Source organism: Coffea arabica, chromosome 10c, assembly GCF_036785885.1.
Source record: "Coffea arabica cultivar ET-39 chromosome 10c, Coffea Arabica ET-39 HiFi, whole genome shotgun sequence".
Classification (NCBI taxonomy): Eukaryota; Viridiplantae; Streptophyta; class Magnoliopsida; order Gentianales; family Rubiaceae; genus Coffea; species Coffea arabica.
In genome coordinates, this window is record NC_092329.1 from 52,528,876 (window position 1) to 52,544,904 (window position 16,029).

Genomic DNA, 16,029 nt, shown 5'->3' on the forward strand with positions numbered 1-16,029 from the left:
AAAAAATCGCATAGGACTATGTAATTTTATTATTTTTTCTTAAAACGAGTATCTCCTTGATCAGTTCTAGTGCTTTTATCAGCAACTAAGAAAACACAACGTTTGTTGAAAAAAATAGCTAAGAAAACACAAAAGTATTTTTTTTCTTTTGTTTTAAAGAATCCATATACACTATCCGGAAAATGAGAACCAAAACTTCACAAGAGGAAAAAATAAGAAAAATAGTTTTCTCAAAAATAAAGACACGAAAAAAAATAACTAAAGTTTTTAACAGTCATTGACATGAAATTTGATCTCCACAAATGGAGACTTTGGGTTGGTTACCATATGGATCGTTTTTTGTGAGTCAATAATTGAACGTACCCCTACACATAACAAACCAAAAAAAAAAGAAAAAAAAACATCAGATGAGCCATGAAAGCTCCATTTTCCAGAGTTTCTCGACAACCTTTTCCTTCAATTTCTCTACCAAGTAATTTTTCCATATATAATAAATATCATACAAGTTTGTACAGGGGGCTCTAGAGACCCAAAAGAAAAAAACAAGTAACATAGAAACTACTTAAAAAAGAGTACAAAAGTTAAAAAAATGAAAAAATAAAATAGAGAAAACTTGAGATGAAGAAGGACGAAACCCAAGGATGCAAAATTGCCCGCAATGTTTCTCGGTGATGATCTTCTCTTGGCTGCATCTGTCTTGTGAGAAAGCATGGATAAAGAAATAAGGAACAATATAGGCAAAATTTATATATTAACCAGGTGAAAATTTTTAGGGAATAAAACCAATAAATATAGAAAGGAAATAAAGATTAAGAGGCAACAAAGAACCAGATAGTTTGGAGATAGATTCTGTAAATTTCCTTGCTTCTGGAGCTAAAGAAGATCAAGCAGAGAGAGAAGATCTGAAACAACCCTATTATCTTACAAAGGGAAAAAAAACCACAACAAGCCACAATGTTAGACAACTAAACTGGAGAACAAAAAGGAAAAAAGGCTAGAGACGTTTAGGCAGGGGAGGAAAGAACAAACCCTTTAAGCAATGAGAATAATCTGCTTGGACTATTTATATGAAAAACCGTAGGCAAGACACATTGCAAAAGATTTTCCATATCTGAACCTGCAATATCACAACAAACATAAAGTTAGACAAGAAAACCCTTAAAAAAAATCTTTTAAAGACTACCGTATAACCACACCAAGCAATAAACAACCTAAAGAAACCAACTGCGTGTAGTTCTCTTTGTGAACTCCTCTATTTCTTTACCAGTCATAATACACACAAAAAAGCCAAAAAACAAAATAATCACCAAATGATACCTAATAGTCATAAAATTTTAAAAATGAAAAAGTAAAATTCACAGCCAAGAAATATCTACAAAATAACAAGAAGCTAACCTTAAAAGTCACTCGATTACCATGCAAATGCTTCATTTCTTTTCGTTTCCCCTCCAGAATGATTAGACGTAATTTTTTTGGGTTAATCTTGGTAGTCAAAGTGAAAGCATTGGGAGAGAGTTATTTGCAAAAGAAAAAAATTTGAAAGCAGAATCCACCAATAATATTTATTGATGAAGAAGAACTTACAAGAGAATCAAGCAGATCTGGAAGCTATCCGGAAAAGATTGCGAAAATGAGAAGAAGTGGGTGTTAAATTGGAACATTGTGATTCATCGGTTCCGGAGAGAGAGATGGTTACCTTGAGGAAACTTGTTTGCTCAGCATAATTATTTGTCAAAAGACGAGAGAGAAAAAGGTGGGAATAGATTGATGGTAGTGGTTACCTTGAGCCCCATAAATTGGAGTGGTATTGATCCCATCAGTCCTTTCACTATAAGCCAAAAAAATATTTAGAAGACACACACACACATGGAGAACCAAAGAATAAAACCAAAGTCCTCATTCTCGGACAACAAGAAGAATTGCACTTCTTCTCCCAGCGAAAGCACGCGAGTCGCACGTGATTGACGACCACCACCCAGCCAATAAAACCCAGCCACATCAGCACAACAATCACCATCCTTAACAGATCTATTTGTGCTTTTACTATATAGGTTGATAAGGTCTTTCTCATCCCCGTCTTCTTGACAACATGTTGATTTAGCTGAGGCATGCAACTATGAGAAGGTAAAATTAATATTTGGATAAATGAGCTTGAGAAAATTTATGTTCAGAAATGAAAACGGGTTTTCTAAGTATAATGAATTAATTTATAGGTAAATTATGTAGAACTCCCTCGTGGTTTCTCATAATACAGTATGACTCTTAAGGTTTTAAAATATCCATGTAACTCCCTATGATTTTATGTAATGTAAAAAATGAATGAAAGTACCAACAGTTATGGCGATTGAACTAAATGCGCTTCAAAAATACATGTGATGGAATCATAAAATTCACTTAACATTTCTATGATTTGTGATCGAAAATTTCCTGCAAGCGCACAGGTCGATCGTAGTAATAATTTACCTGGAGTATTCCAGGATCAAATCCATAGGGACGAATTAATTTACTACTTTAATTTTTTATTTTTTTGGTGAAACTTTTTTTTTTTTTATTAAAATCAAGAAAATCAAAATATACAGGCTTCAGTGAGAAATAGCTCGAGTACGAATCGCAGGAATCTGCGACCTATCTAAACCTAAGGCCCCCCTTGCCACCCTTGGCAACTCAGACTGTGTCGTATACAAAATAGTACCCTCAGAATGTGCCCCAACCTTGGCTAAGGCATCCGCCACTTGATTCATTTCCCGATAACAATGCCCCACCGTCCACTCCAACCCTTGGACAGCCCGTAACGATTCTAGATCCGACCGAACTGACCACGGACACCTGACTTGTCTTACCAGGAGGTTGACTAACACAAGAGAATCCACCTCCACCCGAATCCGCGAGAAACCCCGAAGACGGCATTGTTGCACCCCAAACACCAAAGCCTTTATCTCCGCTTGCAGACATGTAAGTTCCCCAAACGGAACAGAAAAGCCAAACAACAAAGCACCAGACGAGTCCCTAAGCACACCACCCCCGCCACTAACGCCCGGATTGCCAAGCGAGCACCCATCCGTATTTAACTTGAAGGCTCCCTGGACTGGAAATTCCCAACAAACCACTCTATGGGAATACCGAGGCCTCCACCCAGAGAAGATGGAGAGGACCGTCGACCAGGAGCCAACCCCAATAAACTCACCTGCAAACTTCTTGGAAAATAGCCCTACGACATCTGCCAAGATACGGTCACAAATGGTCTGTCGACGCAGGAGCTGCCCTTCAAAAATTGCAAGATTCCGTGCCAACCAAATATGCCAACAAATAATGCAAGGCAAAACCGAATGTAATGATTCCAAACGAGAGTGCCGAACCGGTTGGCACCACCAAGTTGCCAAACGCGACCGCACCCCCATACCTCTATAACTCACTCCAGCGCTATTCCCAAAAAAGGTCCACAGGAAAAGAGCTAACTCACCTTCCGCAAAGACATGATCCAACGACTCAGATTGCGAGGCCAAGCAGCAAAAACACTTGGAAGGGCCATAGACTTGCAACCTTCCTAGGGACGATGCCAACGGTAAACGATCCCGCAGCAATCTTACCATGAAGAATGATATCTTGATTGGAATTACAGGGTGCCAAACCCTTTCAAACATGAAAGATGAGGGGGTCTGACTACCAAGCAGCACGTATGTGGAAGCAATGGAGAAATCTCCTGACTCTGTCAAGGCCCACACCGCACGATCGTCCGCGGATCCCACTGGGGCAACTTTAGTAACTATCTCTGATACTATGTCATCAGGAACCCAAAGCCGTAGCAACTGTTGATTCCACCTTCCATTCAATACGAAATCCCTAACTAAGTGATCAGAAACACTTTGTAACCGTTGACACAGAGGACCAGAACCCATCCAATTGTCGAACCAGAAATTACACTGTCCCGATCGCATCTCCCACCAAAGATTTTGCTCCGTCACCTCACGAATTTGAAGCAAACGCCTCCACATATATGAACTGCCCTGACCCGCCGCTACCATGCATGGATGACTCTGCCGACAATACTTGGCTCTCATAAATGTCGCCCATAAACACTCTCTCGTACGGAAACGCCACCACAATTTGAATGAGAATGCTGTATGAACCTCCAGAAGCGATCGAACACCAACCCCGCCCTGTGACGAGTCGGCACACAGGTCTGCCCACTTAATCCAATGATGTCGGAGGCCACCTTCCCGCTCCCCCCAGAGAAAATTTGCCATAGTCCGTTCAACTAAAGCTAGAACTCCCTTCGGAGGGCATGAAGCTGCCAAAAAATGAGTTGGGATTGCTGAAAGCACGTGTTTGATGAGTACAATCCGACCCCCATTGGATAGAAATCTGGACCGCCATGAAGAAACTTTAGAAATAACTGACTGTACCAGCTCCATGAAGTATAGACACTTCCGGCGCCCCACAAAAAGCGGACACCCCAAGTAACGCACGGGAAACGACTTCAAACCAAATCCAATTACCCGTCGAATCCTTGCCACACACTGACTAGGCAGTTTAGCATGCACCATGAACCCGCTCTTTTGAACATTAATCTCCTGCCCCGAAACTGCTTCATATTTTCCAATAATCTGCATAACACATCTCAGCGAAGTGGATGAAGCACCTGAAAAAATCAGGACGTCATCTGCATAACTGAGATGAGTGATCATAGGACAGCCCCGCGGAACTGAAAAGCACTTGAACTGCCGATGCTCCACTAACTGGTTCAAAGAGCGGGACAGCACCTCAGCGCCAATAATAAACAAATCTGGGGATAACGGGTCCCCTTGACGAAGCCCTCGCGTAGACTTAAAGAAACCCACACTGGCCCTGTTGATTAGGATCGAAAACCAAACATTCGAGACCAATCTCCAAATCATATCAATCCATTGCTCCCTAAAATCAAATCTCCTCAAAATCATTGTCAAAAAAATCCAGGAAACACGGTCATAAGCCATTGACATATCTAATTTCAGAGCTACATCGGCATTTCTGGAGGTCCTCCCTATATTAGAGAGCAACTCTTGTGCCAGCAAGAAATTATCCGATATAAGCCGCCCCCGAACAAAACCACTCTGCTGTGGGGAAATAATCCTTGGAAGGATTCGGGCCAAGCGATCCGCCAAAATTCGCGAAATCAACTTGTTAACAAAGTTACATGAGCTAATCGGGCGAAACTGAGAAAAATCCTGTGGGTGCCCAACCTTAGGAATGAGTGCAATGGAGGTCGCTGTAATAGCCCGAGGCAACTCCGTCCCACAGAAAAAACTACACACTGCGCTAACAACATCCGCACCGACAACTGACCAAGCAACCGTAAAGAACTTACCCGTATATCCATCCGGCCCCGGTGCACTCTCCCCATCCATCGCAAAAACCGCATTTCGAATCTCCACCGCAGAGGGAAACTGCTCCAACAAATCATTCTCCTCATCAGTCAAAATTGTTGGGATATGTTGAAGCAACTCAGAGGAAGATGCTGGACGCTGATCCGTAAACAACCCCTCGAAATACAGAATCGCCTCTGCTCCAATCCCATCATCCGACTCCACCCACTCCCCTTGCCCATTTCTAATCCTGTGAATGATCGAACGTACCCTTCTATTTTTGACGACAGAATGAAAGAACCTTGTATTTCGATCTCCCTCCTGAAGCCACCTTACCCGAGCCTTCTGCTTCCAAAACAACTCCTCCACTCTCAAGGCCGCTCGCAACTGGCCTTTGGCAAGATGTAAATGCACCCTAGCAGCATCTGAATCATCGCTTTCTACACGGACCTCTGCCAACCGCACCTCCTCTTCCTTTTGCCTAACTGTCTGAAAAATATCCCCAAAAACCCTCCTACTCCAATCCCGTATAGTACCCCTCAACCGCTTTAATTTGCAACAGAGAACTTGCAAAGGGGGTCCAACGCACGGTTGCTCCCAAGAATCCTGAACCATAGGCAAAAAGTCCTCGTGCCTCGTCCAGACATTAAGGAACCTGAACGACCTCGGCTTAGTATCCAATCTGGTTGACACTGAAAGAAGGAGCGGAGCATGGTCTGAGGACTCCCGGGCTAGGTGCGACACCGCCAATGACATCCCCGTGTCAGAATAACCTTCATTCACCAAAACCCGATCCAACCTTTTCCAGATTCTTGCCCTGCCATGTCTATTGTTACACCAGGTAAACTGAGCCCCAGAAAAACCGGCATCCATGAGATTAGCCTCATTAATAAATTGTCTAAACTCCATAGCTTCACCAGGATTAAAAGCCCGACCCCCTTTCTTCTCCTCAGCATCTAAAATTACATTAAAATCCCCACCCACAAGCCATGCAGCGGAACCCGGGTTATCCCGCATTAAACCCTCCCATAGCTCACACCTCTCCACAGGTGTACATCGCGCATGCACAAAGGAGACAACAAGGTGGGAGCCCGGCACATGATCGTGAGAAAGTCGCACTGACACATGCTGGGGGCTCTCTCCAATCACCAAGCCAGAAAAAAGCTCTTGGAAGAAAACCCAGATCGAACCCACCACATTATGCACCACTCCATGAAAACCTAATTTGTGTCTATACTGTTCAACTTTATCAACCTCCAACCAAGGTTCACAAAAAGCCAAAAATTGGAGATTGTTCATTTGAATCAATTTTTTAATCCTTCTCAATTTCGGAGCTTTAGAAATGCCCCGAACATTCCAAAATAGACCTTTAATCATTGGACAAAGTAGGAAGGGAATTCTGCGAATTTATCAATTTAGAACGTAATTGCCTGTCAGAGGGAAAATGTGCACGATTACCTTTTTTTTTTGTTCCTCAAAGCCGCCACCGAATTGTCAACAACTCCAGCTGTTGACACTATGGTTGCATCCTGGATTCGCACCAGCTCCCTAGCAGATCGTGGGGATAAGGAACCCACTGAAAGGACCTCCTCATCACTGCTGGACTCCACCGTCTGATCTCCCACAAGGGCAACAGATCGCGCCTCAACATCATCTGGTTTGCTCCCCTCCACACCATCCCCTCGCACCTCAGCAGCATGCGGGAGGATAATCTCCAAACTACCACCCAGTTCTACATCACCCTGCTGCTCCTGCTGCATCCCCACGTCCTGCACTCCTCCGCAACCGACATCTTGATGCGCATCATCCACAACTGTGGGCGCCTGCCCCATATCCTGCTCCATCCCTTCATCCTCCAAAACCTTCACAGGGTCAGAAGTAGTATCAACCTCCACTTCGACCTCCCCAATCTGCTGCCCAGCCGCTGCTTCCACCGGCACCTCCAATACCGCAGCCTCTCTGGAAGACAAAACACAGGAAGTTGCCACCCCATGTCCCTGGAGCAGCAGCTGCTTCTGGACTGGAGCCGACAGCCCAGCTACCTCTGCCCCAACACTACCTGACGACGCTGCAGGTATACCAGGCTCACCCTGCTTAGCTTTACCCTTATCCAAACTCATGACAGGCGCAGAAACCTCTTGAAGTTTCAAGGAAGCCTGCCCCACCTTCACAGGCCGCAGGGAAGGATCCCTCCGAAAACAACTGTCCTGCTGATGACCGAACTTGGAACAGAAAGAGCAGTAAGGAGGAATGTTTTCAAAGTCCACGGGCTGCCAAAATCCATATTCCTCATCTCTTATCCAAACGCGTTTAGCAAGAGGCAAAGAGATATCTACCTCTACCAACACTCGCGCAGCAGAGGGCCGACGAAGATCACCGGTTGCCGCATCCAACTTGAGGGGGTGCCCCAACGTAGAGGCTAACTGCATCAACTGATTCCTTTGGAAAAAGGGAATAGGCAGACCTGGGAAACTTACCCAAACTGGAGCAATTGAAAGCTCTTGGCCAGACCTGAAGTCGATGCTCCACTTCGAAATCGACATTGGTGACTTACCTATGAACCAGACCCTGCGAACAAACAAGCGAGTATAATCATCGTCCACCACTGGTCTAATCAGAACGTGCTTCTCGTCCAGGAGGCCCACTGAGCAATGTCCTTTGAGCCCCAGCGTCACAAAGAATTTTCGTATGGCCTCCATGGAGGGCCTGCCCGCACTGAATCTCCCTACCAGAGCCTGGTGGAAAGGAGCAGCCAAACTCTCAATCTCCTAGCGAGAGATACGAAGAGAAGGCTCACCTCTGAATGTTGAGACAACACCCAGCGTTACCCCAATCTCATCATTGGAACGGCCAACTACTGCCGCAAAGGAAGGGGCCACAAGCTTCTGGCCGCCACGCTCCGGCGGCTTCGCTGCCGCAGCCGTCATCAGGATCAAAACAAAACCTAACCGCAAGGGTTTCCTAGTATGTCGGAGATAAACCTATTTTTATTGTTACTATAGTTTCATATATCTTCATGATGAGTCAATCAATTTACTACTTTAATTATTCTAACAAAATAACAAAATTCAAATTCAAGAGTTTTATTTTCTAACTAAGCAATAAAGGAATAATCAATTCAAATAGAGTAGTAGTGAGAAAACAATAAACACGAGTCTAGGGTTTCAGGTCTTAATCCAGAATTTGAGTCAATTATCTAGTTAATTTCTTACCAAACCATGAACGCATGCATCACACACTTGTATTTTAGATTATCTCTTGATATATCTAAAGTGTGCCTAATTAATTCCTATTTCTCTCTCGAGATCGCAAGTATTCAATTAAACCCTTTAAAAACTTTGTTGATATAAGTGCGTCATACAAATCCTAACATACTCTCGTGATTAGACTAAATATGTTTGTCTATCTAATGCAAGATTGTATATTCCTTTTTAGTTCAGTACAAACCCTAAAAACATGTCTATGGTGGTCAATCACAAACATGTAATTAAAATCAAGATAGATAAATTATAATAAAATGCAAGAAATTAAACTAGGAAAATTAATCAAATTCCTTCATAAAAACCCTAACCCTAGCAACAACTTAGTTTAACATGACTAAGAAATTAAAATCACAAATTCATAGAATTGCTATGAAGATAAGAGAAAGAGTAAGAAAACTTCTCAATGGCTTGCTCCAATCTTCTCCTTGAGCGCTCCTTGATTCGCCTCCATTTGATCTTGATTTCTTAAGAATAAACTATGAAAAGATATTAAAACTAGCCTAGACTAATGTTTTTCACCCAAAAAAGACCTAAAGAACTTCTATTTATGGTTTCTTGAAGATATATCCTAAACAGGATAGAGATAAGCTCTATTGGACTCGAAAAATTGCATTTTCGCACAATTATCCAATGAAGACCGGCCCAATGTCCGGTGCATGTTATTAGGCTGAGCTTAAAATACCAAAGAATCTCGAGATGTCTGGCACGAAGTCATTTGCAATGTCCGGCACCGATCTTAGATCCGTCAGCGGATCGGTATAGATTCGTGTGCAGATCCTTTTTGAAGCCCAAAAACACCATCAATGAGGCAGAATCAGTTCTTTCTCAAAACACAAAAGGTGTAGCCCTTTGAATAAGTTTTCCAATGCCATAAGAATCAAGTCATTTGAAAGTCTAGAAGCTGAGATATGTCTAAAATACTAAGACCTAGTTGTAAGAGCATTGCAGCGCAACTATACTTTAGTAATTAGGATTTTTGACTATGAAAAATTGAGAACTGGACTTTGATATCTTCACAAAAGTTGTAGAGTATTCTCTTAGCTTCAAATTTAATCAAGAATCATCTCAATCCAATTAGTGTGACTTACGTTATTGCCAAAATACTAAAACATGTCAATCCTGCCAAACCCGTTCCTCTTGACTTTTTCTTTTTCATTGTTTCTTCACGCCACATTTTTAGTCCTTTTTCTCTCTAATTGAGCTTTTCACCAATTAGAACAATATAAGAGCAAAATTAAGTAGTAATACTCAAGATAAAACTCAAATAACATAGTTATCTAGTAACTTTTACCTATAAATGAACTACAATTTACACCCTATCAATTTTGCCTCAATATTCGCTTTACTCATCATAGTTTTTGCATTTATGCAGATAATTCTGTTATGCTTTTGTACAAAGAAAAAAAGCAATGACTATTGTTCTATTTAGTGTTTAAGTAAGGGCAATATTTCAACTTTATGACTCTACGGAGTTTATTTTTGTCAAATTTTCACTTTACATGACACTATAAGGGGGTAATGTGGATATTTTGAAATATTAGATAGGTCATATAGCAATATGTGAATCCATAGTGGTCATAGATAATTTACCCTTAATTTTTTGATGCTATCTTGATAACACAATCTGAATTTGATTTGACTGCTATAAACACAAGCACTACAATGAACTTTGAACGCCACAATCAAATTTAACAAATCATTTAAGTCCTCGTAACTTGCTTTAACAGATAAAAGCACATAAATTGTAAATATATATATATATATATATGGCAGGTTCGTGATAATTCTTGTCTTTTCATTTTCTAACAAGTTTCTATGTTTTGCCTTTTTAATTAGCTGAAGTACGTCCATATTTTGCATTTGTTTCATCATAAAAAAGACAGTAAGAAATATCTCAAATTTCTCTTGACCTATGTAGAATTTCATTTTATGCACATATATAGTACAAAGGCTAAGGGGCCGCTTGGCTTGCTATTTTTTAAATTTTTGTATGAAAAAAATATGTTATAACGATTTAATATATATGAGATAGAAAAGTGATTAAAAATATATTTATGAAAAATGTAAAAATTTTTCCTTAGAAAATTGAAATATTCTAAAGTTTTTACCACCAAATAATGTACAAGTTTCTATGTCCGTACACAAGTGTTCAGAGATGTACATGCAGCCTGTAATCAGGAGATAAAACGTGTGGAGGAATACAACTACAAATACGAGGATTAATGCCATATCCAAGTGCCAATAAATAATCATAAAAGTACAAGTTCCAGTACAAGTACATATGACGTATATTTCTTGATTTCATTAATCGCTAAAGACCGAACATTAATATTCATTCAAATAAAATAATGAAAAGGTATAAGGTATCATATCACTATTTTCCATCATACCGCAGACCCTTGTACGTGGCTTACACAGTTTCTGTTTTTTGGTATACATGGAGCTAGAAAAAAAGTGCTCATGCAATTGGCGTTTGAAAATGTATCCATCCAAGCAAGAAAAATAATTCCTGAATGGGTCTATAAATTGGTGTGTCCTCTTCCATTTCCCTTCACCGGCATCACTACACCTGGAGAGAGCAACTAACTAAGAAGGCAACATGATGGCATTGCAATACATCCTAGCAGCCATGGAAAAACATAAGCCTTGTATTGTCATGGTGATTATACAATTCATCTACACAGGCATGTCCCTCTTCTCTAAAGCAGCAATAGCTGAAGGCATGAAACCTTCAATATTTGTTGCCTATAGACAAGCATTAGCCACACTTGCCTTGGCTCCCTTCGCAATTTTCTTTGAAAGGTAGGACTGGAAATTTTTTAATTCAAATTTATATTTTCCTCGATCGACCAAAGTTGATGGATTAACTCAAATTTTTCCTTTTTCCTTTCTTTATTTTGTGCAGCCAAAAGTCTCATCCACTATCACTCAATGTACTCTGCAAGATGTTTCTTGTGTCATTATGTGGGTATGTAATTGTTTCATTTTCTTGATGCAATTTTTTTTTTCACTTATGTAAATAAAAACGAATAATTTGACTCCTAACATAATTTTTTTTTCCCTTCTCCATGGGACAAATACCTGCAGGGTAACGTTATCTTTAAATCTTTACTATGCCGGAATGAATTACACCTCAGCAACTTTTGCTACGGCCATGACCAATAATCTACCAATCATCGTCTTCATCATGGCTGTCTGTTTAAGGTATCATCCCAGGTTTAATTACCAAAATTAATATTACTATAATAAAGAAAAAAAAACATTAAAATCATAGTTTTGGTAATGGTAAACAGGATTGAAAGCCTAAGTATAACTCAATGGCATGGGATGGCCAAAGTGTTAGGCGCAGTTACTTGTCTTTCAGGGGCTATGGTAATCACTTTCTACAAAGGTCCTGCTTTGTATTCAGAATATGGCAAAGAAGCCTCACACAATTCTTCAAGAACCTATACTAAAGAAGAATGGATAAAAGGTTCTCTTCTCATGCTTGGAGCAAACTTAACATGGGCTATCTGGCTTATTATGCAGGTTCTTAGCCTTTACTTTTTCTTCCTAATTAAATTTTTTTTTTTAATTTTTCCATTGAACATGGACTAATATACCATCTCTAAACTTCTTTTTCAAAAAACTATATCCAAAAAAAAAAAAAAAATTCCAGGCTCCAATTCTCAAGCAGTATCCAGCAAAACTTCGGCTAACAACATTGCAGTGCTGTTTCAGCTGCGTGATTTCGACAGTTTATAGCGCAGCTGTGGAGCGGAACATATCCTCCTGGAAACTTGGATGGGATGTTAATCTTTTCTCCGTAGCTTATTGTGTATGCTGTTTGTTTATTTCTTTACTTATCTGCTCATTTTTTGTTCTTTTATTTCTTATATATTCATTTTATCTTGAGAAAAACTTGATTGGGATGGGATATTGATCGTATCCTTGCATTGTGATGGTAATATCACTTATGGGTGGCAAGTTGTGTCATAGTTGCTCTTTGAGAAGCCTAATTCCACTAGTTTCAAATCTAAACTGAACTAAACTATAACCACTTAAACATCAAAGTCTAATGATCTTTCTTTTAGTACATACCAGAAAACACATCAGAATGATTAAAGCACTTTTTAAACAGCTTGTTTTGCACTAACTAATTAGTCTAGATTGATGGGCCTGCAATTGGAAAGCTAGTTTATGAAACATAATCTTTTTTTTGTTTTTTTTTTTGTCAAAAAGTTTATGAAACATAATCAAGTCCCTTAATTTTCTTTATTTGTTATTCCTTCAAGCTTTACTTAAGTACCATTTCATTTCAAAATTAAGAATAAGAAACTAAAAATAAGCGTTAATATCTCCTACACCCTTAAATGAAATAATTTTATCGCCTTGAATGCATACTACATGCAGTTCCAAAATTGAACGGTGATAATTTGTCATGCATTCAAACTTGTTAGTGTAAAAAGTTTTTTAGACAAACAAATGAAGCTTTCTCAAGCCTAGTGTTACGTTTCCCTGTTTCTCTTCCCTCTCTTTCTATAGAAGGGCATAGATGCTGGCCGAGATGTCCTAAAATTAGCTAGCCATAGGGCCAGGACAAGGACAGTTCAAGCCATTCTTTGTCATCCCAATGTGTGGCCGTTGCTCTTGTATACTGATGGCTGAATCCCAATGGGACGTGGACAAGATTAAAATTTGAAATTCCTAAAAATAGAGGAAAAAAAAAAAAGGAAAAGAAAAGTTGTTAGAGGCCTTACACATTTCATTTCCAGTTCTGTTCTTTGTGATATGAGCCTATTTCTTCTACACCAACCAAAATCATACAAACAACACATGGAGATGTAATTTGATTCTGTAAGACAGCAACCACAAAAATTAAGCTTATATTCGCATTCTTATTATCTCTTTTTTTTTTCTTTGTGTTGTCACCTTATTTCAATCAGATATGTGTAAAAATTCGACACCACCACCTAATTATTGGGTGGAGATGAATGTTTTCAGTCTATTGCACGTAAATCAGTAGATAAAATGTTGGCTTTAAACTGATCACTGACTTCAATTGCAGGGTATTGTAGTCACCGGGCTGTCATACTGGTTACAAGTATGGGTAGTGGAGAAAAGAGGGCCTGTATTTACATCCATTTTCAGCCCGATAGCACTCCTTTTAACAGCAATCTTTTCAGCAATGATTTTTAAGGAGACGCTTCATTGCGGCAGGTTTTGTACTTTTACCATATCTATGCAACAAATATAAAAGTGCAAATAAAACATCGAAAATTTAATCTCTTGTTGCTGCCTGTCACAATTATCAAAATGCAGTCACGTCTTGACAACCAAATTTTCACATGTACGTGTATGTTTATATTTACATGTAAACAAACTGTACCTTTTCTTTTCCAAGTAGAATACTTAAAGCATCTTTTTTACTTAATTAACCTATTCCTTGTACCCTAAAATCTGAATGACTATGGTGACTGGTTATCCTGATTGATTAGTGGGATTCTGATTTCTGTTTTTTATTATTTGTGGAGCAGTGTTCTGGGGGCTGTTCTTTTAGTGGCTGGCCTGTACAGCTTTTTGTGGGGCAAGAATAAAGAGACTGAAATCCATGGAAGTGAAGAAAAATCGAATCAGACTAAAGAAGAGGTTGCATTGGAGTGCATCACTTGTACACCAACCTGTAATGAGGATGGAGAAGAAAAAAGATGAAATATATATATATATGTGTGTGATACTTAAAATCAAACAGGAACTCTGAGCCTTAGGCAATTCTCCACATTCATGGATTCTCCACTAGAAATGCAGACAGATGCATTTCAAGAAAAGGGAAGAGACCTAACTGTTTTGTGACCTCTTTTTCGTCAATCAGTGAATGAATTCTGCCCAAAAAAGAAAAGGAATGAATATTTAATTTTTGTACTATTGGTAACTTGATATAGTATTCTTAAATTAATTAGTCCCTGATGAAAATAAGGACTCCTTGTATTATTCAGGCACTAGATCAAAGGACCAGTAGTCATCATATATTGCAAATTTGTAGTTTACTCTCATCCAATATCCAAGAAAAGAAGAAGAAAAAACAAAAACCAGTAAAGAGCATTATGACTCTCCAGTCACAACTCCACATCACAATATTTTATCTCTACTTTACTTTAATATCTTAAATCATCTTTTTATAGTCTAGCCTTCGAGTTTATCTCCAGTCATTATTTATTATCTCTTTTAGCTTTAAGTGATTTATTAATATAAACTTTCTATTTTTTCTCTTTCTCCTTCCTTTTGATAAAAGAGTGTATTATTAAAGCCAGTTTTCGATGATAGGAACTAATTAAGTAAGCTAAAAGCTATTCCACCACCAATTGCTCTATCGTAATCAGTTGAATGCTGTCGCATGTCCCATGACTTGAGACTGGCTTTGATTTGAAGCTTGGAGCATAGGTTTCTGTGCATGTTAGTATTTCCCAAAAAGATAATAAATACATAAAGTTTTCTTTCTAAATATTAAATAGAAAGTTATAGAGTACTGCATAACGCATTCATAGCTTTCCCTGCAAAAGTTTGGCATTTGCCACTGATTGCTCGTGAGTACTAGAACAAAATTTCTCTCTTAAATGATTCTCCAATTGCCCAAGTGTATAATTTTTATATTTTTCGAATTAGTACATCAATCCACCAACCTTGAATGTATTGTTAGGTTGGATAAGTAATTAGTATGTGTGATTAGAAAAAAGGGTTAATTGCAATTTGTCCCCTGAATGATTTGAGAATAGTACCGAACCTCCTAAACTATCAGAAGTACTTTCTATATATAGTATCTCGAATTTCTCTTTTTTTTTTTAGTGAAGTATTTAAAATACCTTAGGGCTAATATAATTTGGCTGGCATTTCATAAGTTAAAAGGCAATTAGGAGGTTGAGTGCTTAACGCGAATAATCAAGAGGAAGTGGAGAAATTGCAATTGACCTTATGAAAGAAATATATAGGTCTCTTGCTTTAGAAATAATGTTCATCACATTTTGGTGGAGTATAAAATATAGATCAATAGTTTCACCTAAGAAAGATGTAAGGCCCTACTAAATAGCGTTAAAGATATCAGAATTCAGAACCCCGGGAAAAAAAGAAGAGCGAAACTTGCAAATTTTGTTTGCGATTGAATACTTTCAACATTTGGGAATAACAAACAAATACATCTGTGTGTTCTATATTGATGCGTCCAAAATGACATTCGGGGTGTGGCTAACGGGTGCTAAGACACTCACTAAGAGGGGTTTCAAGTCTTAATTTTGGTGACAGGAGTGAAATTAATTTAGAAAAGTGTTTAAAAAAGGAGATTAATCTTGCAAAGTCACTGAAATTGTGTTCTAATTTTAATGTAGTCCATTGTCTTTGCAAACAACATTTCAGTTTTGACCTTTTTGGTCGTAGGGATCTAGTCTTCTGGT

At 39.0% G+C, this 16,029-nt stretch overlaps 2 protein-coding genes across 2 annotated transcripts; one reads left to right on the forward strand and one right to left on the reverse strand.

Moving 5' to 3' along the window:
• Positions 1-2,582: 2,582 nt before the first annotated feature.
• Positions 2,583-8,269, reverse strand: LOC113714245 (uncharacterized). The gene is made up of 3 exons (XM_027238032.2): positions 8,140-8,269; positions 6,801-8,067; positions 2,583-6,741 (listed from the first exon to the last, which is right to left on the reverse strand). Exons 1-3 carry the CDS (start codon positions 8,267-8,269, stop codon positions 2,583-2,585), a joined length of 5,556 nt encoding a protein of 1,851 aa, XP_027093833.2.
• Positions 8,270-11,071: 2,802 nt separating this feature from the next.
• LOC113713375 (WAT1-related protein At1g43650-like) lies at positions 11,072-14,620 on the forward strand. The gene is made up of 7 exons (XM_027237094.2): positions 11,072-11,407; positions 11,511-11,573; positions 11,693-11,809; positions 11,899-12,133; positions 12,264-12,422; positions 13,653-13,804; positions 14,122-14,620. The coding sequence occupies exons 1-7, from the start codon at positions 11,205-11,207 to the stop codon at positions 14,294-14,296; spliced, it is 1,104 nt and encodes a 367-aa protein (XP_027092895.1). The 5' UTR covers positions 11,072-11,204; the 3' UTR covers positions 14,297-14,620.
• Positions 14,621-16,029: the final 1,409 nt, after the last annotated feature.